This window comes from Phalacrocorax aristotelis, chromosome 13, assembly GCF_949628215.1.
Source record: "Phalacrocorax aristotelis chromosome 13, bGulAri2.1, whole genome shotgun sequence".
Classification (NCBI taxonomy): Eukaryota; Metazoa; Chordata; class Aves; order Suliformes; family Phalacrocoracidae; genus Phalacrocorax; species Phalacrocorax aristotelis.
The window spans coordinates 7,487,476-7,513,075 of NC_134288.1; the positions used below are offsets into that span (position 1 = coordinate 7,487,476).

General features: G+C 44.9%; 1 protein-coding gene across 1 annotated transcript in view; it reads left to right on the forward strand.

The window, feature by feature from the left end:
• The window catches only part of RIMS4 (regulating synaptic membrane exocytosis 4), a 61,477-nt gene that overhangs the window by 22,214 nt on the left and 13,663 nt on the right, over positions 1-25,600 (forward strand). Inside the window, exon 2 of the mRNA XM_075108337.1 lies at positions 14,734-14,875. Coding sequence (XP_074964438.1) covers positions 14,734-14,875 — 142 coding nt within the window. The remainder of the gene's footprint in view (positions 1-14,733; positions 14,876-25,600) is intronic.

Genomic DNA, 25,600 nt, shown 5'->3' on the forward strand with positions numbered 1-25,600 from the left:
AGATCTCACTTCTCTGTGCTGTGGCAAAATGGAAGGGGTAAGAGGTTTTCAAGTCTGCAAAGGTATCTGGAGAAAGTTAGGGAGCTGGTAAGAGAGTCTGATACTGTGGAGGAAACCCGTGAGGGAGATGAGTGCTGGGACAAGATATTAGCCTGGCCTCCTGATTGTCAGCATTATGGGATTAGCACCATCCCCCTGTAATGCACAGCTGAATGGGAGATGTTGAAACCTGAAAGCAGAAGCATGGCTTCTTCCCAGAGCACCCCACTTCTGCCAGCTGTGAGTTTGGATTCTTTTAATAGTGCCCACCTCATAACCCTGCGAGCAGTAGCTGCCCAGATTTATTGGGATGCTTCTTCAGAGTGCTGGCCCAGCCTCTGCTGACTTGTGGCTTAGGGACTTCCTCTGTTCCTGACTTTTCCCTCGTTAATTTTGTCCATTTGCTTTTTGAATCCTTGCTAATGTCCTGTAGTGAGGAGATATCCACTCCTTGGCAGGGAGCAGTGTCCTTTGTCCCTTTTCACCTCTTTAGGACGTCTTCTCAATTGTTGGCATGATGAGTTCTTGGCTGTGGGTTGCCACAGAGCTGTGGTGGGGCAGACCCTAATTTTAGCACATTATGCTGGTTTAATGATGGTAATAGAAAGTCAATTTATAGGCGAGAACAAATTGCCTTTTTTGTATGGGGAGGAAGATAATTCCTCCCGTGTTACATTATTAAATTTGTAATCTTCATTTCTAATGCTTTTCACAAGTGAATATTAACAGAATCTAAAATACAGATCTTAAATTTATGAGCTGCATTTTTTCCCCAAACTCCTCAAGTTCTATAATTTGTCTTTTAAAGGTGAACTTAAGCAAGGTGGTTTTTTTTTTTTTTTTAAACTTAATAAATTAAAATCCCTTACTCGCTACCTATCTCTGGACAAGCTTAAAGGCTCCAAAGATACTTACATTTTAAATAGCAATAATGGATATCTATTTCTGTCTTTGCTGAGTGGTGAGTTCTGAGTTCAGGCTTATTCCCTAGTGATAACAGATACCAGAGAGAGAAGAATGGCACGTTTCCGTATGCCGTTTGCTAATGAGGAGGCTGTTGTGATGCTCTTTTCTGTTGCCAAGGAAACAGAGCCCTGAACTTGTCACTCCGAAGGCAGGAGGAGGAGGAAAGGACGTTATTTCACTCCTGGGCTTGCTTCGTAATTTTGACTTGCAACTGGGGACTGTGAATAAGTTGGGACTGAGGGTCTCTCCCTAAAGTTTGGTTTCAAAATTGTGTGTCCTGCCTCCTCGCATTTGTTTCCATGTTAGTTGAAATAAATGTGAAGGCTAGAGCCCAATGGCACAGCTCCACCCTCGTACTGATAACATTGGGTGGGTGGCTGTGCAGCATGGCGTGGGTGGGTGGCTGTAGGCGTGCAGGTCACTAGTACAGTTATTGCATGTGGCAAAGTGAAATGGAGTGGTCAAGGTGAGGTTGGTGATGGAAGGGATTGTGCTGCGTCTGAAATGAACTTCTCTGACCTCGCCAGTACCTTCTCAAGAGACCCCAAGGCCTCCTTATGTCAGCTGGTCTTTAATATGAGACTAGAAATGTAAAAGTTAACTGCAGTATAAGAAGGAAGCAAGTTATGCAGATACTTCATGAGCAAGGTTAATGCCCAGTGTCCTCTTCTGACCTTGTTTCATTACTGTTGGTCAGTCATTGCCTGCACTTCTTATAAAGAGGTTCCCATCAAACTTATTTTTTTGTTAGTTATGTTAAAACTACTTTTTCATTCCTAAATAAAGATCCACATTGCTCTGTAATGCATGTTTGATCTTCCTGAACTGGCAGTGTTGTCTGCAAGACTGATATTAGCTATATCACAAGTCCATACTTCTCTTTTATTTCTTCTTCATCTGTTCTCTTTTCTGCTCTCTTAGGAGAGAGAGAAATCACCAAGGTGTACTAAAGCATTTTGTTCATCACTGCTCCTACTACAAAATGTGTTTGGAAATATTTGGCACAAATCATGGGATTCTGGTGAACCTGCTGCCATGTACATAGCATGGGGTAGCCGTGCTACAAACGGCCATCCTCTTCTCATGAAGCTGGGCTGGTGTGCGACTGTTTTACAGTGATTAACACAAATTCCATTCAATGCATTATTGAACACCGTAGTGTGTCTCTTCTTGACAACAGACCGATTCTAACTGTATCTAATGGTTGGTAATTGAGAAAACTAGATCTTGGTATTGTTCCTAAAACATATTAATCTGCTCCATTGATGGCTTTTTTTCTTTAATCCTCCGTAATCTTCAGACAAGCATGATGCTTTGGTTGGTTTCCCACGTTCTCAAGTATCTTTCAGCAGAGATGAAGACTTTATGTCTGTTTTCCAGCTCTGGCTAAAGGGCTTATTTTCCTCTATCTGGAAGCTCAATACTCTGCTTAGAAAAAACAGTGGACTGACTTTCCCTATGGACTTCAAATAATTTAGGGTGTTTTTATATCTGAGTGCTGCTTTTGTGCATTCAGAAGACAGATGTGGGAGGCAGTTATGTGTCTGCCATGTTTGTCTGTTGGAGAGTTTATCACTCAGAGTCTGCATGCATCTCTTGAGGGTTTAGATTGTGAAAATTTTGCTTGAATGGTTTTTTTTGTTAGGAGGCTGCTAGTTAAATTTCAGCACCTCTGCTTTTGGTATTGGGTGGTGTTTTCTGTGTTTTAATGGCTTGACTTGTCACCAATTGAAGATACCTATGACATATGATCGGCAGGGCTGTTTGCTATGAGATGAAACCCAGTGGTTTGGCCACTTTGATTTCTTAGTCACCATGACTATATATATAGTATATATATAAAGCGTACTTTATATTGTACTTTATTGTAAGGTACTGCTGCAACATGATGGCCTCTTCTGAGAATCGAAGTCTGACCCTGTTTCTAGGTGGCCAGAGATGCCTGCAGCCAAATTATCATGGTCATGAAGGGCAGGGTCCTCTCCTTTCACTCCACCCAAGCAGAACCAGGCACTTGGGCTGTATTACAGTGATCCCAGATCCTGACAAGGAATCCGTATGAGAGAACTCCTGTGAGTGCAGTGGATCCATTTGCAAGAGCAGAGCTCTCGTTCGTGGGTTGGGCTGCTGCTGTGCCAAATCCTCTCTCCACCTGCCAGAAGGTGCTGGGCTCTTCCCAGGCTTTCGGGAAATGCACCACCCTCTGTGCTTGCCTCTTCGGCATCACCAGTGTGCTGCAAGCAGAGGTTTTCATGCCACTTTGTACTCTTTGTACCACTTGGGAAGAAAATGTTTCCCTTTAGTGCACCTATGGTGGGATGCGGTAGTTGCCCAGTAGAACAGGCGCTGCATGGCCGTGGACCTGTCAAAGAATGTCTCTGTGTGAGTCAAAGCAGTGGGTAGAATTAGAGGGGGAAAATGTTCTGGCTTGCTTCCTTCCCGTAGCATTTGCTACAGGTATTACTTGAAAGCACCTTTGTTGAAGCCTGACACAGATAGTTATATCATCTGATGAAATTGCCTGGAATTAGAAGCTGAATGCCTGAAATTGTTGGACTTCTCTATAAACCAGACCATCATCTCCCCCCCTCTGCTTCCACAGTGGATCAAATAATTGCTTCCAAATGGACGCAAGTTATTAAGCAGTGTGTATAATTAAAGTCAACTCCTTGTGAATTTGATCATTCATTTCCTTAAGGAAAATATGATGAAGTAATTACAGCCCAAGCTAAACACAAATCAAATGCTATTCTAAGCGTGATTCTGCACCATGATTCTAGTTTATGAATTACTCCAGGGTTCTGTGGCTTCATGCCTGTTAAAGAAATGTGGCTGTGTTTTTAATTGTGTTTATAACGAATGAACAAAAGGTTGCATGACTCATTCACTGTGCCAAGGCCATTGCTCGCTCTTTGTGTTCATGCACACGTGGTCTTGACAAAGCTGCTCGCTCCTAAAAGAGCATCAAGCAGACAGAAGAAAAGGGGAAAATCTCGTTAATAAATCTGGCCTTGTCAGGCCTTTCTCCCTGAATTTTATCTGTACCAAACCAAAACTTTACCTGCTCTAGCTGTGAATTCAAGGGAGGCAATTATTTCTTCAATACATAAGGCAGCAGAGCCCTGTCCTCACCCTCTCCCCTCTCTCCATCATTCCTATAAATGTAGCACATACTTTCCCGTTTCGGCCAAATTTGATGGAGAGGTGGAAGATATGAAAACCCTATGATGGCTCTGAGTAGAGAGAAAGACAAAAATTGGTGTCCAGAAGAAAAGGGCCGATATATAATCTCCCTTTTAAAGCAATGTTCTGAGTGAAAACAAAACCCTGGAGCTGAGCATTATAAATCCTCTGGATGGAAAGGTGTGTCAGCTTCTCTGAGAACCTTTGGTTGCTTCAGGAGGCTGATGACCTCAGAGTCCTCGTCTACAACAGCAAAACACAGCTTGCAAATAGGCTGCTTAAGTTATTTCGCCCACTGCTCTCTTCCCAAGAGGTACTGAGCAACAAGCAGGACACTGGGCCCTTCCAGGAGGTACAGTTAGCAAGTAGGCAGGTTCAGTGGGCTCAGGAAGAGCAGAACAGCCTCCTGCAAAGCTTCCTGGCTTAGCGAAATGTAGGCAGGGCAGCTCTTTCATCTCATGCTGTCCTTGAGTACTTAGGCTGCACGTTGAGTACTGAGTTCAGTTTTGTGCCCCTCAGAACAAGAAGGACATGGAGGCGCTGGAGCGTGTCCACAGAAGGGCAACAAAGTTGGTGAAGGGTCTGGAGAACAAGTCTGATGAGGAGCGGCTGAGGGAGCTGGGGTTGTTCAGTCTGGAGAAGAGGCTGAGGGGAGACTGTACCACTCTCTGCAACTACCTGAAAGGAGGTTTCAGCGAGGCGGGGGTCGGTCTCTTCTCCCTAGTAACAAGTGATAGGATGAGAGGAAATGGCCTCAAGCTGCATCAGGGAAGTTTGGGTTGGACATCAGAAAAACCTTCTTCACCAAAAGGGTGGTCAAACATTGGAACAGGCTGCCCAGGGAAATGGTTGAGTCTCCATCCCTGGAGGTATTTAAAAGAAGGGTAGACGTGGTGCTTGAGGATATGGTTTAGTGGTGGACTTGGCAGTGATAGGTTAGTGGTTGGACTCAGTGATCTTAAGGGTCTTTTCCAACCTTAACAATTCTATGATTATCTTAAAATGATGCTTTATAGCTGCTTTATTTTTGTGAAGTCACCTCATTTTTGTGATCCTCTTCTAAATTGAGAGGTTTTCTGCAGCTCAGGCTCATTCATGTTTCAGATCCTTGACACAGGCAACGTCCTAAGGGTTATTAATAGTGTGCGATGGATGGCAGAGGGCTCTGGTTCAACTCACTTGTAATTAAGTAGAGATCCTGACCTGGCCTTCGTAACTTAGGTTGGTCAGCTGGAGGACTTCCAGCCACAGGGACACAAATTGGCACCACCTCTGTTCCTTCTTGTGAAATAACAAGAAGAAAGCTCTGGGGTGGCCCTGGAGGACAAACTAGCCACCCACCTTTTGGCTTTTCATGTTTTCCTGATGCCCAGATCTTCCTAGTTGGCAAAGTTTTAAGAGTTTTGAACTGAGAACGTTTTGTCTTGAAGCACTGCTGGTTGTTGGTACTATGTCTGACATTCTCCCCTAGCTTTCTAGGGAGTAAATATTACAATGTAGTAGTTTAAATAAAATAAGTTACTTATTGTCATTAATTGCCTACTGCTGTGCTAAGCGTACCTGTTCTCTGAGCTAAACTTCCCTTGGCTTGGCATATACTCAGACAGTAGACCCCCGTGGCCTCGCAGGTGGGCAAGCGTCAAAGAGGGGGAGCTCAACTCTTAGTGAGGCTTAAACTGCAAAATCCAAGAAATCGAAAGGTTGGATCCCCTCATGGCTGTGCAATCAGAATGTGTGTATATACATGTATGTGGTTTATTGCATTATAAATACCATAGTATGATTTTGTTTTTTAAGTCACCAGCTCTTGCCCAAGCACAAGAGAAGCAGAAGATGGAGAAATGCCCGGGACGTGTCTGTCCCAGGCAAGCAGCTCTTCCAGGGACAAGTGCTGCAGCATCAGCAGTCGCGTGCTTGTCTGTCCCTAGAGACCTGGGCCTGCAGACGGGGCAGTGTTCGGGTTTCATTGCTAGGCTGCTGAAAAAACACTACAGCAGTGATGTTTCTGTATGCATATGGACATTTCATTTAATCAGGCTCTCCTGCAAAGCATGGCAGATTGGAGAAAGAGAAGGGGGCAGTGTGTTCCATTTTCATATAAAAATAAAAATGCAGAAGCAGCCATCAGATGAAGCTATTTGGATCCTGCTGCTGCAAACAAAATACAGACATGGAAAGAATTCTGAAGAGTTGGATCTAGCTGCAAAGTAATTCCCATGAAATATTCTGCAACACTTTTTATTAGTGTTATGGTACTGTAACTTTATGGTGAAAAGCTAAATAATTTTTATGGTAGTCAAAAAAACCTGTTTAAAAGTCATTGATGGTGGAATATATATGTTTAACATTTTGGTTTGTTAGCTTTCTGTCTTTTGTCAGTGAAGGAAAAAATCTAAAAGTGATTTTCCTGGCTACGTGTTAGTTGCAGAATTTTTTCTTTAGGCATTTTTAAATGAAAATTTTGGCCATTTAATTTTTTTATATAGATGAATTATCAGAAAGGTCAAAATTAAAAATAGTATCATGGGAACTATTTGATTTTAACCTCAAAAGGAGCAGAAAAAAAAATCATGCTTTCCTAGTTTAAAATATGAAAATGGATCTTGCAAAGACAGGAGGCAAAACCAATGCTTTACCAGTGCTCCACCCAACCTACAAGAGGTGATACCATCTTACTGGGCGTGGAGACCTGCTTAAATACAGACACAGCTGTATTTAAAGTAAACGACAGCTCAGACCAGCTAGGAGGAGAAAACACTTGTTGCTTTAAAGTGGCTGAGGACTTGGAGGTCTGGGCTGCGGGGTTGTTAGGAGCTACAGGCAAGCCTAACAACCAATGCGTGGGTTTGATGCTTCCCCTGCCCACCCCGGTGGGGTGGGAGAGGTACAGGGGGTGAAATGCTTTTCTCCCAGGGTTGTCTTGCTGGGGTGGTGGGAGGGAAGGACAGACTGTGCAGGGGAGCATCAGATCTATGTTCTGTTTTTAGCATTTATAGGGAGGAAGAGGAAGAAGGTTAGCTTTGTCCTACCTAAATTAAGCTACTGTTAGGCATTAAAAATAGGGCTCTTGCTTTATGAAGACTCGGAGAGCTCCCGTGCCGTGCACAGCCACGTAATGAGTCGCCCTTCTGTGGGCCAGAGGAAGTTTTCTGTTTTGCATCTCAAGCTCAGTGGGTAAAGAAGGGAAGGCAGCCTCTGAGTCTGCTGCCAGGTGCCTACTTAAAAAAAATAACCCTGCAAATGATTTTTTGGCCCTCTTTTAAGGGTGAGGAGGGAGAAGAAAAAATTATGGGTTTGGGGGAAGTTGGTTTGATATGCACACATCTGGGCATGGGTATGACCACTGCCTGTCGGTGTGGGCAAGGGAAGGCAGGGTTGAATGCTAGGATGGGTTGAACGCTAGCTTTTTTGTGCTAAAATACTACAGTGGCCCAGGGGGATGTGCTGGGGACTATGCTGTGGGTGGGAGTTTGGAGGAGGTGTCTCGATGACATTTCCATAGGCTGCCGGTGCAGGTAGGATGTCCTGGCCCTGCGGTGTTCAGCTGGGGTCTGGAGTTGTCACAGCTGTACAAGTAGTTGCTAATTTTACTATTTTCGGGTTCTCCCAGGAAGATTTAACTGACCTTTCCTGACCCTATGTATGTACTTAATCTGCACAGATTAAGAATTAAGTTGAAGTTCTGTTCCCCCCCGCCCCCCCCATCCCATAGAAGATTTTCTGCTTAATTTGGAAAGGAAGGATATGATTTTATTAGTGTCTGAAACTAGGACAAGGGGAACAAAGCAGCCAGCCTGATTAGCGCCCCTGCTTATCTCCAGCCATTTTCTGTCATTTCTGGTGGATTATTCAGGCTGTGATGATAGTCTGGCATGTTCTGGAGCACAGTACAAACTGCTTCTCTTTAGGTGCTCATAATTCACACTCCATTAGGATGTTGATGTAGGGAATACTTGGCAGGATGTCAGAGTTTGCCAGGCATGATGAGATTGAGTTCATCTTGTTAAACTGCATTCTGAAGTGACAATCTAGTGTTTTTATTTTTTTTTTTTTTTCCCCCACAGCAGTAGCATCCACTTAGTGGCATGGCTTGCTCCGAGCAGATACTGATGTAAAAGGGCCTGCGATACCCACCCCAACAGCCGCTCTGCTCAGCATGTGCCAGGCTGTCACAGGTGTTGGATATTCATGCAAGGCTGTGGGAAGATTTTTCTTTTTTCCCTTTGAAGTCAAACAATGGAATACTTTTATTCATCTCAGAGTTGATTCATGCCACACGAATCTTCGCACGTGTGTGTAGGGATTCAGCATCTGACTAAACAGAAAACAATCTCTTATTTTTAAACCCATTAGGAACAACATTGCAGTGACAAAGTTTGAAGCGGAGAACCTAATTGTGTTGGCTCTTCTCTCAGTGTATTTGAAAATAAAAAGTAGGTAAAATGGTCAGCACTTCAGCAGTCTTACAGGGTGCTGAGCTGAGGCTCCCACTGCTGCTTTTTGCCCACAGACATGCCAAAGACTGGTTGTTGGACTTGGGGGCATTCTTCCTAATTACAGCAGGTTATAATATCCAGATGGGTGCTTGGTGTTTTCCCTTTTTCATTTTCAGCTCCAAACTGATAGGCAACATCTTTACTCTGGGGCAGATCTTCATGGAGAAGAAAGCAAGAATCAATTCTTTGGTTTTGACCTTAAGACTGCAGTTTGTAGCTGTGGGAAATGAAAGGGCTTGGGAGACCACATTCAGGCCAAGGGTAGAGCAGGCAGATTTGGCACAAACTGCTGCATAGCTTGGGGCATATATCCTTTGCCAGGTCCTGTCCCACCCAGCCACGCACCCCTGGTACCCCTGGATGCTGACTGCAGATGCATTCTGCTGTTGCAGACATTCATTCCCCTCAGCTCTGCTTCTACATGATCTGTAACATGCTCCAAAGGCTGCGTCGGCTCTGTCAGATGGGTTTTTCTCTGTTTCCCTGCTGGGGTTGTCAGTTCGTAAGCGCTGATTTGCACCTGGGCCCCATTTTGGAGCAAAGCAGATAATTCACTTGCTGAGGAACCCAAGCATGAAGCCAGAGAGCAGAGCATGCCCAGGTTGATACCCTGCAGCATGTGTGGATGCAAATTGATGCATGCCACTTGGCTTGGGTAAGAAAAGCAATAGAAATCCAGTCTCTGCTCAGGCTTGGATTAGTCTTTCCTGGAAAATACAGAATGTTATTTTGTCCAGAGCTTTGCAGTAGGGACAAATGCAACCTGGAAGCAAGCGTCCAACTGATTTCCCTTCCTTTCCACCCTGCAACCCAAGGTGAAGTTTGGGAAGGAAAAAGCTAACCAGGTGGTTTTGCCAGACCCTTGGTATGTATTGGTGAGCTGTGGTGCTGCCTGGCTGTGTGCTTTGGGTACATCATGTTCCATGCTTGGAAGTGGTTAGTTAATTTAGGAGCAAAGCTGACTAAGTTGAAATTAATTCAATTCCTAATTTCAGGGTTAAATCATTACCAATTAATTCTGAAGTATGGGAGGGTCCATAGCACATGCATCATGCTGATTTCTTTTTGTGTTGATAGCATCCAGCAAACTGAGTAAACAAAAAGGAGAAAATTGAAAACAAAAAGGAAAAGAAAAGGTACCAGGTACCTGGGTGGGGGAAAAGAAAGTGACAGGAGAGGGAGGTAGTATAAGGGTAACAGTGAAAGGTGTGCACTCTGACCCTTAGAAACGTCAACTCAGTAAACATCTATCGTAGAGTAATTTTGTGTGGGAGTAATAATTTTATAATCACGACCTTGTGATGAGGTATTACAGAACTCGCATAGATTTTTCAAGACTTGATGGCCTCTGAGCATGGAGAGACCTGTCAGTAGCAGAGAGGAAGGGCTTTGAAGAGCTGTGTGTTAGACTGACATAGAAGAGGATGTGAGAAATGGTGACTCTTTCCTTGGGGGAGAGAAGGGGACAATGCTACTTTTATTTCCCACCCCCAAGGTTTAAGGCAAATACAGTTCTTGGTTGCAGTCAGTTCTGCCACAGGAGTGGCACCATCCTTGAGAAGAGATGCCTCTCGATGCGGTTGACAGCTTAAAATATGTTTAAGGAAGGGAACTCTCCAAAGGCTGCTCTGTGCGATGCAGGGCACCTGCCTTGTCACCTTACTCTTCTTCATCCATTACTGGTTTGTCTGGAGGGAACTTCTGGTTACTTGGTCCGATGTCACTGACAGAATTAGGTGAAACATGATAATGAGATCCAATTAACAAAGAACAAAATTATGCAGTATAATTAATATCAGTCAACAAGGATTTAGGGAAAATGGGTCTTGTCAGACATTTTTTTTTCTCTGACTTTTAGTAGAAGCAGGTATCTGGGTAAATGTGATAAGTATGTAAGGGTTTTGCCCTGGAACAACATGACCCTAAAAAATGTGATAGTGATAAATAGATTAAAAACCTACTTCACATTTTGAAAAGCAGTTGTCAAGGAAAAGCCTCAAAGGCAGGAGCCTCTTTTGAAGGCCTGGTGCTATTCAGCATTTTCATTTGATTTGGAGCAAGCACAAGTTTAAACCTCACTAAATTCACAGGCAATATGCACGTTAGAAGGATAGTAAATAGTATAAAGGGTGGGAGAGTTGTATTGAGTTGTCTGGACTTTTTGCTCTCCCTTCAAATAAAATGTGTTTTCTTACGTATTTCTTAATGTTCTACAAGGTGGTACCAGCAGGATGGGCAGGGACTGCACAGCGTCCAGGCGAGGTGTGACACTATACCAAGAGCTTACTGTGGTCTTGGGAGATGCAAGCAGAAGCAGTGAAGATGAGAGTATAGGCTGATTTTTATCTCTGTACATGTTTTTGCACTAAAATGCATTCTCCAATTCTGCTGTGCCTGTTCACAAAAGGGCATTTAAAACCTGGGGAGGTCATTAAAAAGATTCAAGGGCAGGAGAAAAAGATGCCAGAAAATGAGAAACATAAAGAGCTCAGTCTCTTTAACTTGTCAATAAAGATTGAGAGATGACTTGATTACACTGTAGAAGAGTCTTTATAGTGAGAACACAAAGCAGCCCTCGTGGTAAAGAAGGGCATTAAAAAAACTGATGGGTGAGAGCTGAAACCAGGCAAACCTAAGTCACATCTCTAAATGTCAGGCAGTAAAATAAACTGCACAGGCAAATGGCAGATTCTTCATCTCTCGATATCTTCAAATCCAGAGTGGATAACTTTTTAGAAGATATTCTTTAGCCAAACGTAAATTGTTTGGCTGAACAGGGCAAAATCTAAGTGCCCGTCAACACAGAGAACTTGGCAAAGTGTCTGCCGGTCCCTTCTGGTTCTTGGCATCTTTGAGGTGCTGTGTATCTTCAGCCTGGATATTTGAGCAAAAAAATTTCTTATTCCCAAGGTCGTTCTAAAGCAGAATCCGCTCTTCAGCTGTGTGTTGCACTGCAGGCTTGACCGGCTGTTTAACCTTTGCCATTTACTGGAAAAGGTGCAGGGAATAAATCTGGTGATGCTGCAGAAAATGTTGATACTACTCTTACTGTTCTAGACACCGCTAACAATTAAATCAAGGCAAATGGTTTTGCCAGGCAACACCCACATAGACACATATCAGTTACCTTCTTGATTTGCAAAGGTGTTGAAGCACAAGATTTTAGGTAAGGGAGGAGGCACAGCCCCTATGCAGTGCTCCACACTGGCCAGAGAAGGTTGCTAGTAGGTGACTATTGCTTGTGAAATGTTTTCGGTCCGCAGATGAGCAGTGCAGCTTTGTCCATATTTATTCCCTTTCTGTGCTCCCTGCAGGTGTGCCCTTCTCTCCCAGTTAAAACACTGTGTTTTTGTTACATGCTGACTGCAGGTAAAGTTGGACTACATGTGGACAGTTTAGGAACCTATATCCCATTTCTGATGGCTTTTCTGGGGATTATGCTGATCTCTTACCCTGTTTCAGTCTTGACTCTGGCCGCAGTGGTTCCTCCTCTTCTGTTCAAGGGAAACTTCTGGCAAAAAGAGACTGGAGGGTCAAAAAAGGTGGGAGAAACCTTTCTCCAGAATAATGGGCGATGCTTTGTGAGGTGCAGGTGTTGCTGTGCATCTGTGTCTGGAAGAGGAGGGAGGAACAAAGGATTCCTGTCATCTGTTCCCGTCTTGTTTTCCAGCGTTTCTCCATTTTATATATATATATATATATTTAAAAAAAAAGACTATCCATGTGTCACAGCTGTAAAAGCAATCAGGAATACTAGAAAACCACCCAGCCGTAGAAAGCCAGCAGTTCAAAGCTGTGCATGTGGTGCTACCACTGAACTTGCCCCGTGTAAGCTGAATTGTCTCCAGTACAGTGCTCTGGTACTGCCCGTCTTCCATGGTGCTGCCTTTCCTTGTCTTTGGGCCCATCTGCTTTATGTCATTAGCTTTGAGGCAGGAGGTGGCTAACAGAAAGCAGCAAGCACCTTGGGATTGCTCTAAAGCCTTGCTCTGTCCCAAGGCTCTCGTTTGTTGCCAGATGTGGATATACAGTCTTCCAAGTATGAATGTCTCCAGGCTCATGAGATTGGAGAACTAAGAGATTTTTTTTAAACAGGTGTTGCATAGTTGGGCACTGGGGCATTTTTAATTTTTTTTCCTACACTTACGTAATTTGCTGCTTTGACGCTGGTTGCCTACCAAGGCTGTCATAACGACTAACCTAAAAGGATGAGTGTTCTGATACTGCACACATGAAGGAGGGATGGGCATTGATGGATGTAGATGACTAAAAGATTGTTTGTGGAGGTGAATGGGAGACAAATGAAATGGACCGTCAAGTCTGCCTGCAAGGCTATGGGATGCCCTCTGAAAGGGACCTAGGACCCCGTCAGAGGATCCAGCAAGCTGCACAAGGCTTGTTGAAGGTGCATCAAAGGGAACTGTTTGGCAGTGGTTGGGGAAGTAGGTACGGCCGTTTCACAAGGCTTTGCTTTTATTGATGCCTATATTGTTATTCTTGCCTGAAGGTTTGGATTTTGAAAGCACGTTAAAAATATGTTTTATGATTGTGTAAATTCCTGATTTATACAATGTGCTTCATACATTGCTCCAGGCACACAAACAGTACAAACTGTAGTTAATGTTAACCCAGAACATGCATATTCTATCCTCATAGCCCATAGGGACGTGCGTACATATGCTGCAACAAACATGGAGACAGCAGCTGGTACAGAGCCCTGGAGCCAACACATTTACCCGGTTGGAACCCTCATGATGCCAGAGGAAAAGGGAATTTATAGATGAGTTTATGGAAGAATATTTGCCGTTGCATTTCAGTGTAGGTATAATTTGAGATGGATAGGAAGTGTTTCTGATATCTTACTGATTTTTTTTTTTAAAGCGCTGGTTCACACCAAGATCCAAAGAAGAGTGTTTTAGGTCAAGCAGTTTGCTACACAAATAAGTGATCTGCATATTTTAGGCAGGTTCTTACAGATATCCATATTTCCGAAGTAATGTGTGGAGATCCTGAGTTCTCTAGGCTCAATCGCTGGATCATTTCTTTACCAGGGTGGTACTTAAAAAGCTGGTGGGTTTCTGAGAGCACCATGGGTCAGAGGTTTGTTGCCTGAATCCAGGCTAATGCATGGGCACCTTTAAAGGATTTAGGTAATTTCTGCTTTGTTCAGAAAACTTGTAGCAGATGTTTTTCAGGATGAGTGCTGTATGTGGGATGAAATCTGGAGCTTCCTAACACCAGTTAAAGCAATTAATAGTAATGGTATTCATTACATATTCATTACATAACGGAGTTTGTTCTGAGAAACAGGCTGCTAGAGATGGAGGATGAAAATAGCAGCTGTTAATTTCAGAGGCTGAGCCTCTGAAGACTGCACCCAGGAGGAACCAGAACCTACTTAATTCCCTTTGTGCTCTGGTTGAGGGCGTGTACGACGGGGAATAGTCCTCTCCGGGGTTTTCCACTCCTGGTGTAATTCCACATGCCACCAGGGAACTATTCTCCTATGGCCCGTCTGGGAGGGCTCCTGCCTTCACAGTACCTCCTGTGCTGTCTGGCCTTTTCCTCCCCTCTACTCCCTTGATGCTCACCAGGTGCTGCAGCTCTTTCCTGCTCCACACAATCCGAGGCAGCAACATGGGATTTAGGAAACGTTTCAAGGCTGTACACCTCCCCTCTGCCCATGGTTACTGCTGCTGTGTTCCTGACCTGGGTAGCTCCCTGTATAGCCAGTCTGTGTGCCTGCATGCACCTGCACTTGGTGCATAATTAATTGGTACAAATGGTTGCAGTAGGTAGGATGGTAGGTATGTTTTGAGTTTCTGCTGGGCCCTGGCTTGCTAGAGCACTGGGTTTGTTCCAAAGATGACTGGGAGCTGCTGAGGAAGCAGGGCTGAGTAACGAAATGCTGCGTGAGTGCAAAATGCTGCCTGGCTGCCAGATGCCAAGCTGATCATCTGAAAGATGTTCTCTGCTTCTCCTTGACTCTGTTGTTGCAAAATGCCCTGGGCACAATAGCTGACTGTCTTTTCTCTCCTTTTGTTCCTAGATGGGGATGGTCGGAGACTGAAAGGAGCCATCCAGAGGAGCACAGAAACTGGGCTGGCTGTCGAAATGCCCAGCCGGACTGTCCGTCAAGCCAGCCATGAGTCCATTGAGGACAGCATGAACAGCTATGGATCAGAGGGAAAGTAAGTCATTGAAAGGGAGCTGGGTAATCACTTGTGGGATGCACTGTTCTTCTTATACCCATTCATTTTCCTCCAGCATGACAGATGATGTGTTTGTTTGACTTGCCTGTGCTGCAGGTATAATGCCCATTTAATTAGAGTAGAGCGGCTCCCTCTGCCTGCGTAGCTGGCACATACTCTAGCTGTTTATATACTTTTTTTAGTGTTCTCATTATTCTGAGCTGAAGCAGATACCCATTACTTTTAACTGCTTTGCCTTTAGAAGAATAATTCGGGGTGAATAGCTGAGGCTCATTACTGGTAATAAATTATAAGCCAGGAGTCTTTGATGTTGCACAATAGCTGTCCATCTTCCCTATTTCAAATATAGCCTTTTGGGGTTTTTTTTGGGGGTGGAGGGGAAGTGCCAAGGTGATGAAAAGGATGCAAGCAGCAAAATAATCATTCTGGTATCAAAATACATATCTAGAAGCCTGTGTATACTTTGGTAACAAGCTTTCTTTTGTTTCATCTGAGTTAGTGTCCTAAAAGAATGTATTTTAGAGACAATTTTTGACCCCAAGAAAAGTTATAACACGCTTTGCTATACTTAGGCTTCATACTAGAATGCAAAGCAGGGGATCCTTAGGCCAGAACTTTGGGGGCTGACTTGTCTGCAATTCTTGTTTTTGTATTTCCATTATTTGAAGCCATATGTGGAGATCATAATCATTTTATTAAGATGACCATTCATGGGAATCTTTGGAGGCAAAAAACCCCAGTATTTAAAAAGGGTGCAATATATACTGTCAGATTCTGTGCTTCTAGGTATGAGGCCAAAATGTTTATATACCTAAAACGTGCTCTGTTTAAGCCAAGTACCGCACTTGGCATTGCTCTGTACACTCTCCAGTCCTGTGTGGTATTCCAAGTACACTGTACTGCTGAAATGCTGGGAGAGTCCAAAAGCACGCTCAATTAATGTGATTCTGGTGTTAAATAAGTAACAGGCTGTAAATTAAGAGAGACTTTCTTTAGCTTTAGAAGTAGGCTAGTCCTAGAAAGGCATCATAGATCTGTGCCGAAGGTTGGAAATAGTAATGAGGCACAGGCTGCGATAGCAATCTTGTCACTCCAAAGCTGTGATGTACCTTATCTCTTCCGTGAGCTGCTGTCTCTGGAGAAATATTCCTGCTACACCACCACAGTCCTGTGGCTTGGAGTTCTGCCTCTGCTACAAGATGCAGAGGATTGGTGATTAAGTTCAGTCCCTTGGCAGTGCGGGGCAAGAGCCTGCTTTCGTGCAGAGTAGAATTTTTTTCTTTTTATATTTACATAGGTAATCATCCTGGGAAGCAGTATAATTCTCTGAAAGGTCTGCGTCCTGTCACTGCATATGCTGGCTGCTTTGATTGTGCTTTCCTGGAGAGAGAATATTTCTACCAACAAAACATTGCACCCATACAGGTGCTGTTTTACCCTGAGGGCAGGCGGCGTGTAGCTATCAGCTCAACGAGGAAATAAAAATCCTGTCTTGCAATCCAAATGTCTTTATTAGAACAAGTCTAACATTTGGTATTCCAGCCTTGAACGCCGCCAGAACATCCTCACCAGCCCCTCTGCCAGGGATAGGACAGTTTCTGCACTTAGTTCTCTGAAAAGTGTGATTAAGTGGTTCCTGGACGCTTTGTTCCTAGGTGGGATAATTGATCTCCTCTGGAAAGCCAGTGGGAATTGCAGCTGTCTGTCTGAGCTGCAAGTGATAAGCAAACAGGGCTGAGTACAAAGAGCTGAGGGCTGTATTCTCTTGAAACATGGTGGGAGGGCAGTTTCTCTGCTTTCTTTTCCTGCAGCAAAGAAAGGAATTGTTTGGGGAATAGCTTTGAGGGACAGAAATGTATTCTCCTAAATCAGATTTCTCTTGACCTCTCTCATTTGCTGTAGCTGTGTTCCCAGGGAGGCAAAATGAAGATTCATGCGACTGTGTTATCTGTGGCAAGTTTCTTTTCTTTTTAATGGTGGGTTTCTGACTGATGCAGATACTCTGGGGTCAGTGGCAGTTTTCACTAGTGACTGTCAAAAAAAACAGTTTTCAGCAGGATGAGGTTGCTCTAGTTCTTCCTGCCCATGTATCTCTTCAGTACATTCACACAGAGAAGAAAATAGGTTCAAAACCTCATCTTCTTAAGAGGGTTTGTTTTCCCAAGTTCATATGTTTTTATAATCCTTTTCAACTTAAGGACTAAAAGGACAGCTTCCAGAAGTGAAATGGCCAAAGATTTGTTGAAACTTTGCTGCAGAAGGTCTTAAAATACCTGCTCTCAGTCATACAAATGTGCTTTTAAAGTGATGCTGATTGATTGATTCGTGTTTGCTGTGGCGAGCTGGCTGCAGCTGCCTACAGCCGCTCACGGCCAGTGCGAAGCATCACAACTGAAGAATTTTCTCTAGTGCATGATTTTGAGCAATGCTGCTTTTTGTGTGAATACCAGAGTGCACGAAATCCAGGGTTTTTCTATGGAGAGGCCTATTATGTAGGCATATACTTATCCTCAGATGTGCTAGGCCCTCCTTCAAGAAAATACTCCGTTTAGGCTTTTATGCGAATTATACTGAAGATCAGCTGGTCTAAAGGAATTTAAGCTTGCACACATGCCAGTAAGTGCTGACAATGTCAACACGCTGCTCCATTTAATTTTTTGCTGTATTACCCAGCTTTCATACTGCACAGTTGTTGTGTACCAGTGTAGGAAATTAATGTAATAAAACTCAATGTGAGACCTTATAGAAGGGGAAGGTGGTATTTATTCTAAACAAAAGTGATTTTGGTCATTTACACTTCTAGCTTTCACTCACTCACGCTCTCACGGCCCTGTGCAGGCGCCAAGCCTTGTGCATCCAGGTGCTATAGCCAGGCTTGGTTGGGTGCTGCAGGGAGGACCAGGGACACCATCTGTCAAGCCTTCGCTATGTCTTCTGAGTTGTTCCTCACGACTTTTGGACTCTTGGACTGTTTTTTACACTTTCTAGGTCTTACCTGTTATTATGGGGTGATATTTCACCTCAGGGTCTTGCTTTGTTTGGCTTCCATAGATCTTAAGCAGTGCTGCTACCTTTTTGTTTCATTGTTTGGGAATCTTTATGGCTATAGTCTTCTTCCAGAGGCAGGCTATGGAAGCAATGTGCTCTCTTAACTTCGCTGTCCTCCTCCTGCCATCAGAGGCCAGGCCTGCTGCTGACAGGTCAGTTGGGCTTTCACACACACAGATGTTTCCATTCATAATTCATCCGAACCAATTTTAGTACTGGTTACAAACCTCTACATCAGTGGATACTTTCTTCTGTGTACGTACTTAAAAACCTGTGTGAGAAGACAGTTACCCACTGTAGCAAGCGCCTACTGGGTACTCTTAGGACACCAGGATTACTGCAAGGATAAAATGATGAATATAGGAATAACAACCAAACCCCTGAGATCCAACAGAGATCTCCAGCTCCATCCTGGCCCTTGCACAACCTACATCTTGTTTTGGCTGGATTTTGCTGCAGCGGCACGAGACCATGTATAACATTCAGAAAGCAACAGATTCTGGACTTATGTGTAACTTCTTCCTGCCAACCACTTTTCTTTCTGAAAATGGAGCAGAAAGACAAAAATGGGCCTGCAACAGAAGTGTGCTAGCTGCCGTAGCCCCTGACAAGTAGTACTCATCGGCTTTTTTTGTGCTTGCTGGCTACTGCTGAGATGGTTAAGTTGTGGCAAGCTAAGGTGATTTTTACCTTAGAAAAGCACAGCAGGTGATGACTAGCAAAGGCTCAGAGGATTGTTCTTGTATTATCTGAGACGAGTCTGCCTGTCCAGCAAGGAAGCACCTTGTTGTTAGCCACATAATCTCTCTTTTTCCCATCATGAGGGCAGCACCGGCCCAAGCCCTGCTTGAAGCCACTGTTGTGACAAAGGCTGGAGGCAGAATGCAGCCTGGCATGTGTGCTGGTGTCACGGGCATCTCGCACCTCTTGGCTTTGTTCTGTCTCTTGCTGTTTCATAAGCTACAGCTTGTACCAGTTCTCTCTCCATGCATAGAGGGCTCATGTGAACCAATGCTGGGACTTAGGCTAGGAGAGCTACCTGCCCTTCTCTGGTTCGCTGTGGAGCAGTAACTAAAAGGAAGCTGGAGAAAATACTGGCCTGGCTTGTGACCATATGGCCGTGTGAAAATTCACTTTCCTTCACCAAGAATTATCCATCGTCATTCAAGAATTACCAAGACTTGATTCTTAAATGCACCATTCAGGAGATTCATGTCATAGCTGTTCACTGAATGTCTCTCTCTCAGTATCCAAAGCCAGGAGACTTCTAGACTCTTACAGCAAATTATCTTTAGGGGCCTCCTTATATCCAAGTGCTTTTAAAAATGTCATGAAATGTGTTGTGAATACAGTTCAGGCTATACAAAATCAAGACCTTTTGAGATGGAAACCAGGAAAGGCATGGAGATTGTTTCTGTAATATGCCAAGAAATTAGTCAGCCTGTTCAGCAGCAGGACATCTTTTTGTGCTGTTAAGCTTGACCAGCACAGCTCAGAGAGAATGTGACCTTGAGAGCTTTAGTTAGAGCAGTAAATACCGTGAATCCCACCTTCAGCAACCTCTTGGGAACAGCAGAATTGCTTTCTGAAGGCAGGTAGCTATCTTTTATTCAGTGCGTCTGACATGACTTGCGATTTGCTAAAAATGGAGCCAGCCTGGTAAGGTGGGGAAGGGAATGGGGGAGGTCTTTGTACTAATTCACTGCACAGTTTTTATAGCTCTGTTTAGGTGACAGAATTCATACAGCAGAAGGAATCGGATACGTGAGCGGAGTACAGTGTGTTACAGCACATAAGACAGCACGTCACAGTACTAAAAATGTTACAGAAAGTGGAGTAGCCAGAAGAGAAGCGGATCTTGTTGAGAGGCAGAGACGGGGATATTGCCTGGCAGAAGAGAGGTGTGCAGTTGGTGGGGTTAGGTTGGGTTTGGGTCCCGCAGGGATAGATGCTCATAGGAAACCTTTCCAGTCAAAGTGAAGGCTCCTGCAGCATTCACATCGGCTTTGACACAAGGTACGGGGCTGTGTGCCCCATCTCCTAACAGTGTAGTCAGATACATATTGCATTAATAATTCCTCATGTTCACCATAAATATTTTAACAATGGGGCAGTGGACATTAAATTAACCAGTTCTGCCTTCCTCCTTAGTTAATAGATATCTACTTGGCTTCTGCATGCAAGATGCGATTTGAAAGACCTTAGCATGTAATATGAATGTATGTGATTGTTATAGAGTACATTACTGCTCCCTGAAATTGGACTTCTGATGGGGTTTTTAAATGCTCAAATCACATAACTGTCAAATATGTTATCAGTCCCAGAGGAGGTTCCCCCCCGCACCCCCCCTCCGCTTTCTTCTAGATGAAGGAGGTATGTGTTGCTGTCCCTGGTTTTAAAGACAGAGCTGTAGAACTTAGCTAATGTTAGATGTAGACGTACAGCAAATTTGTTAGTTCAGCTGTGCAATTCAAACCATTCAGTTGCACGGCTGTGTTTAGGCAACTTGCTTATTAATTGCAACTTTGTGTGCTAAGAGGACAAAAAAAAGGCTTTTGGAAAATATTTATGAAAACAGAACAATAATTTCTGAACCCCGGGCCCAAACACGTCCCATGTACACACTGGACACAGTGGGACACCTCTTTAAGAGTGTATCATTCCTAAAGGCTTGAGTTGATGGCAGATAGGCGGTTGTGTGAATAGTGTGAATAAATCCATGAAAAGGACAAGACAAAATGTTATCTTCCGAAAATAGCTGTTCCCTGGGTGTGCGGTGGGGTGGCTGTGTTGAAGCCGTTTGGCTTCACCGCTACCCCACCTGGCTCAGCCCACGGCAGCAGAGCAGTGCAGCTCTGCAAAAGTCAAGATGTGCATTTGTAATAAAGACACAGTAATGGGGATTTGGTCCAAGGAGGGGATGCACAACGTCTTCTCAGAATCCCCCTCTTCTTGACAGAGCACCTCAACAAGAGGGTGTTACGCTGAGCCTGTGAAGGGAGCAGGAGGTTAATACCACACTCTGCATTTCTTCTGCACAGAGATAGCAGCCAGTGTGTGGCCACTACAAGTTGGTACAGTCGAGACCAGTCCCAAAGTCTTGTGAGATAGAATTAAGAAGTATTGTATTGAGGACAAAAGAAAGGAAATATGCTGGTCTGTAATTTGAACTGGTAAGTCACAAGTGGTGTTGAGGACTGATGTGCAAAGATGAAAGGCTAGAAAAAGATTTGGAAGGAAAAAGTAAAGCAAAGCACAGGAGTAAATTCTCTAGGGAGGGATTTTAAGAACAGGTTAGACAAGCAGCTGTCATGAATGATGTAAATAAAGCTGCTCTGACCTTGGGACCTGGGTGTGGTCTGGGTGACCTGTGGAGATGCCTTCTTACCATATTTCCTGCGAGTTTTGCAAGGTTTTGACAAGCTGATTCTGCAGACGCTTGCAGCAGCGTAATGGTATACCTGGCATACAGAGTCCAGAAGCAATTTAAAAATAGATCTAGAAAAGAGGTCAGACAAACTCCACATGGACAGGAAAAGAAATTAATGATACATTTTCCCTAAATGTGTCTGTGCCGTTACATGCTCTGCATGCTAATGTGCAGTGAATGTCGATGGGTGGGGGTGCAGAAGAGGCTGAACAGAGCCATGTATGTGGTATGAGAGGGATCAGCACAGGTACTCTGAGTTTTCTTTATACCGTTTCATATTGAAATCAGCATTGTCCATCTAAGCATTCAAATCCTGATCAGTTTATGAGCAAACTTTGAAAAGCTAGTTCTCCATCTGAATATAAACGAAGACCAGCAGCCTTGCAGTGCATGATGCTTTGCATGTGGAGAGGAAGGGCACAGATCTTTGCGATGGGTATGTCAGGAAATGCTGCTGCCTTGAAAGAGCAGAGAAGTAAGCAGCTGGCAAAGCGCCTTTAAGCCACTCTTAAATTACACTACAGAGAACAGATTTCGTATGCCTTGACCTACAGCATGCAACGCAGGAGCAGAGTCTGCAGAGACTGCTGCACAGATTTCCTAAATAATCAGGATTATGAATGTTGTGTTCAAAAAGGAGAACATCTAGGCAATCTCAGCCCCAGTTTGAGCACACAGTTCCTAAGACTGAGTGAATACACAGTTTTATTCTGCATATAAATGTGTCACAGAAGTACTAAATGGTTTATGCAGTCACTTTTTTCATAAAGCCGTGACTGGTAATTAGGTACATGTTCTGTGTGGGGACTGCATACGGACATTGCTTGTGGCGCCTGGAGCCGCTGGGCTCGGCTTGGGGCTCCTCCTGCCAGCTGTAGCCTCGCAGGCCAGTGTCTGCGTGGTCTTGTCTCCCTCTCGCGGGTGTCCAAACGACTGCAATGAGAGAAGTTGTCCCCTGCTGTCCCAAGGTGTGTCCATGCTGTGATGCCTTCAGCATGGCGTGGAGGTATCCACGCTGGCCAGCTGGCGTGCCAGCGACAGCTTGCGCTTAGGAATGGGTATTTTATCCGTGTGTCTGAAATGGGGTTTGCAGCCTGTGCTGAACCAAGGGGTGGAACTGGTACCTGTGCAAACAAAACTAATGTTTGTGCAGGTTTCTGCTGATGCTGCTTCACACTGGTGGGCTCAGAGACCCCAGGATCAGTAGCCTCCAGAGTGTCGTCCTGCTGTTGTCCCTGCTCTGCTTCCTTTCCTACAGCCGAGGGCCATGTTCCGTGGGTCGCCCAGCAAAATCTCCTTCATTTGTCCTTGACACCCCAGAGGTGTCGCTGACCTCCCTGTACTCTCTGAGTGCCTTCAGGTCAATAACAGTCACATTTAACTTAAAAGCAATTCCACAGCGAAACCCATAATCTTCAACTTCATTAAAATCATTCTCATTCAGCTGAGGCAAAGCAGAGCCCATGAATCACGATTAGTGGAAGCAGAGGGCCAGAGAAGAGATAATTAATTTCTCTTTCCTGTTCAAAAGGCTGCGCTGCCCTTGCTCAGTGGAGGATTTGTGCCCTTTAGACAAAAGGCTGACAAGTGTCACCTGTTAATCTTCTCTGCGTGCAGCTGTTTGTCAGCACGAGATGGTCCTGCCGCAGCCCCGGTCCCCGGGGCACTGCTGCTTATGACAGTTGCTATTTGCAAGTCAGCTGCGAAATGTTCCCACTTTATTCCTCCAGCTATTTTTAGCACTTCTTTTTAGATTGCAATAAAAAATGAAGACATCTTGTATTGGCAATAACCAGGTTGTAGCAATCCCTTAAGGGAGAGGCATGTTTGGTGATGGGAGAGAAAGGGCTTTCCAGGGCCACTCCAGTGCTTGTGAAACCCATCTGCTGGCTGTCACCCAGGGTGGAGCAGCCGCTGTCACCTGCAGCGGATCCCTTCGGGAGTACATCTCCCTGTCAGCACATCCAGTGTGTGGTGGTTCAGCTGGAGAGCTGGTTGCTGAATCAAAAGCAGGGTAGAAACGGCTCAGTTTCTTCAGAGGTCAGGCAGGAAAAGTCTGCTGAGCATGCAGCATGTGGCAGAGTGGCGGGGAGGGCTCTTGGGAGCACCAGGGCTGTGTTTAAAGACCTGAAAGAAGTCACAGTGGTCCCTGAAGCTCTTTTTCCTCCCTGCTTTAGCTGCAGGAAAAGCAAGTGAGTGAACGGGGAAGGTCTGTCCCACAGATCTCAGAATCACACTATGTGCGGCCCCATCACCTCAGCATCCCAGCTTCTCTCTAAGCACTTGACAGAGCTCACTGAGCTGGATTTGAGCATCCTAAATTTAGACAGTGCAGCTAAATGGTCCCCGCTGTTTTTAATTCACATTCATACTATATTTCTGCAGTTTTATTTTCCCCTTCCCTCTCCTCTCAAGGGAGAAGCAATGGCCTTCTTGGAGGTAGCTTATGATTTTTCCAGACAGAAATTGTTTCCATTCCAGGGTTATTGGCAATACCCAAATATATGTCCAGGAATCAGTCAAAGCCAAGAAACCTGATTTAGAGCTGCTGCTTCTAATGTCTAATAAAGCACCACTGCAAAAGGTCAGCCTCTGTGCAACGTAGCAGCCAGTCCCACCACCTAATGGCATAATCTGTTGGAAGAATTAATTCCCTATGTTTTCCCTTCCCAGTCAAATATAAGAACAATGGGGTTCATTAACTGTCTAATGTAATATTAGCTTTCATATAGTGCTAGTAAACCTATTAAGTGAGGCTGCTATCCAAACTACGAAACTATCTTGACCTTGGCCTGTGTTTTTAAGTGGGTTTTTGCCATTCCTCTCAAGATCGGCCTTGATGCTACAAAGCAGCAGCAGCTTCATTGGGCAACCGCTCTGCTGCCCTCCTAGCGAGGGTCCGTGCTTGCAGCACAGCCCTGGTGTCCCTGCAGCAATGTCCTGCCCTCGTGTCGTAATTTGCACTGAGGAGCATGCATCGTTTCACGGTCGTCCCGAGCCCTCTGACTTCTGAATCTGTGTGGAGATAACAGCAACATTTTCTTCGCTGTTAACACTTCCAATTGCCATTGGTTCACCTTTAGCCCACCAGCTCCTATTCTTTTGCTTTTTTAACGCTGTTCTTCATGCGCTCTGCTGTTTTGCTCCATATTGTTGATGCAGGCTGCAGCATCGGCTGCTCCATTAGCAGGTGCTTTTATTTTCTCCTGAGCTGCCCCAGCTGCTGGGCAGAGCCTTTGCCAGCAGTGTTGCCTGAAGGGGGGAAGCTGGTGTGTGAGAGCGCGGGTGCGTTCTCTCCACACACCTAACAGGCACAGACAAATACTTGGCATCAGCTTTTGATGTGATTCTCTCCCCAGCAGGTAATGGGAAATGGTTTCCTGTGGCAGGTTTTGTGAATTGAGTATTTAGGGGCCAGAAGGGTCTCTCTTCTTTGCTGTCCTGCAGCAAGTGGCGTGTCTGTGGGTGGACTTCTCCCAGCTTTGTCCCCTCACTGCAGTAATGCAGCTGGACTTCACCCCAGAGAGAGATTGCTCCGAGACCTGGTTCTGGGTGTGCTGCAGGCTCTCACGGTGCTAGGCTTTGCTCAGTCCTGGGTTTCCCCTCAGCTGTCCCAGTTCCAGGTGTCTTGTTAATGAGCCCAAGCATCTGTTTTGAGCATAGCAGTGAACATTTCCCTGAATGGCTGTGAGTTGTCTTGCTGGCTTTTTATTTACATGCTTGTTCAGGTCACATACTCCCACGGTGTTGGAGTGAGACCTGAGCTCAGCCCATTTATCTTCCATGAGTTGAAGAGAATAAAGAAAACATTTACCTTCTGGCTGATGGTCCATTCATCTCCTGCTGAACCTTATGTCTTTCTCTGTCAGGTCACCCTTTTCTTGAACTATTTTGGGTTCTGTAAGCACTAGTTTTCATCCTTTTTTGACTCTCCCAGGGCAGCTCAAAAATGCCTCAGCCAGCAGGCTCGAGGAGTCTTGCTGGTCCTTGAGTGCACCAGGGCTCAGTTCTTCCCTCCTTGTATAGGCAAGTCATGAGCCTGATAAAGCCTGCCTGGCTCCAGGCTCCCCCTTCCTCTGCTTTCCCCATCACATGTCTCTGCCCCTGCAGATTTACCAGCCCTGGGGATGTCTCTGCCTGTGCACAGTCTGTCCTCGACAGCCTTGCTACGCATCCAGCATCTCTGCCCTGGTCCTGTGCTCAGGGTGCTGCTCCCCGAAAGGTCC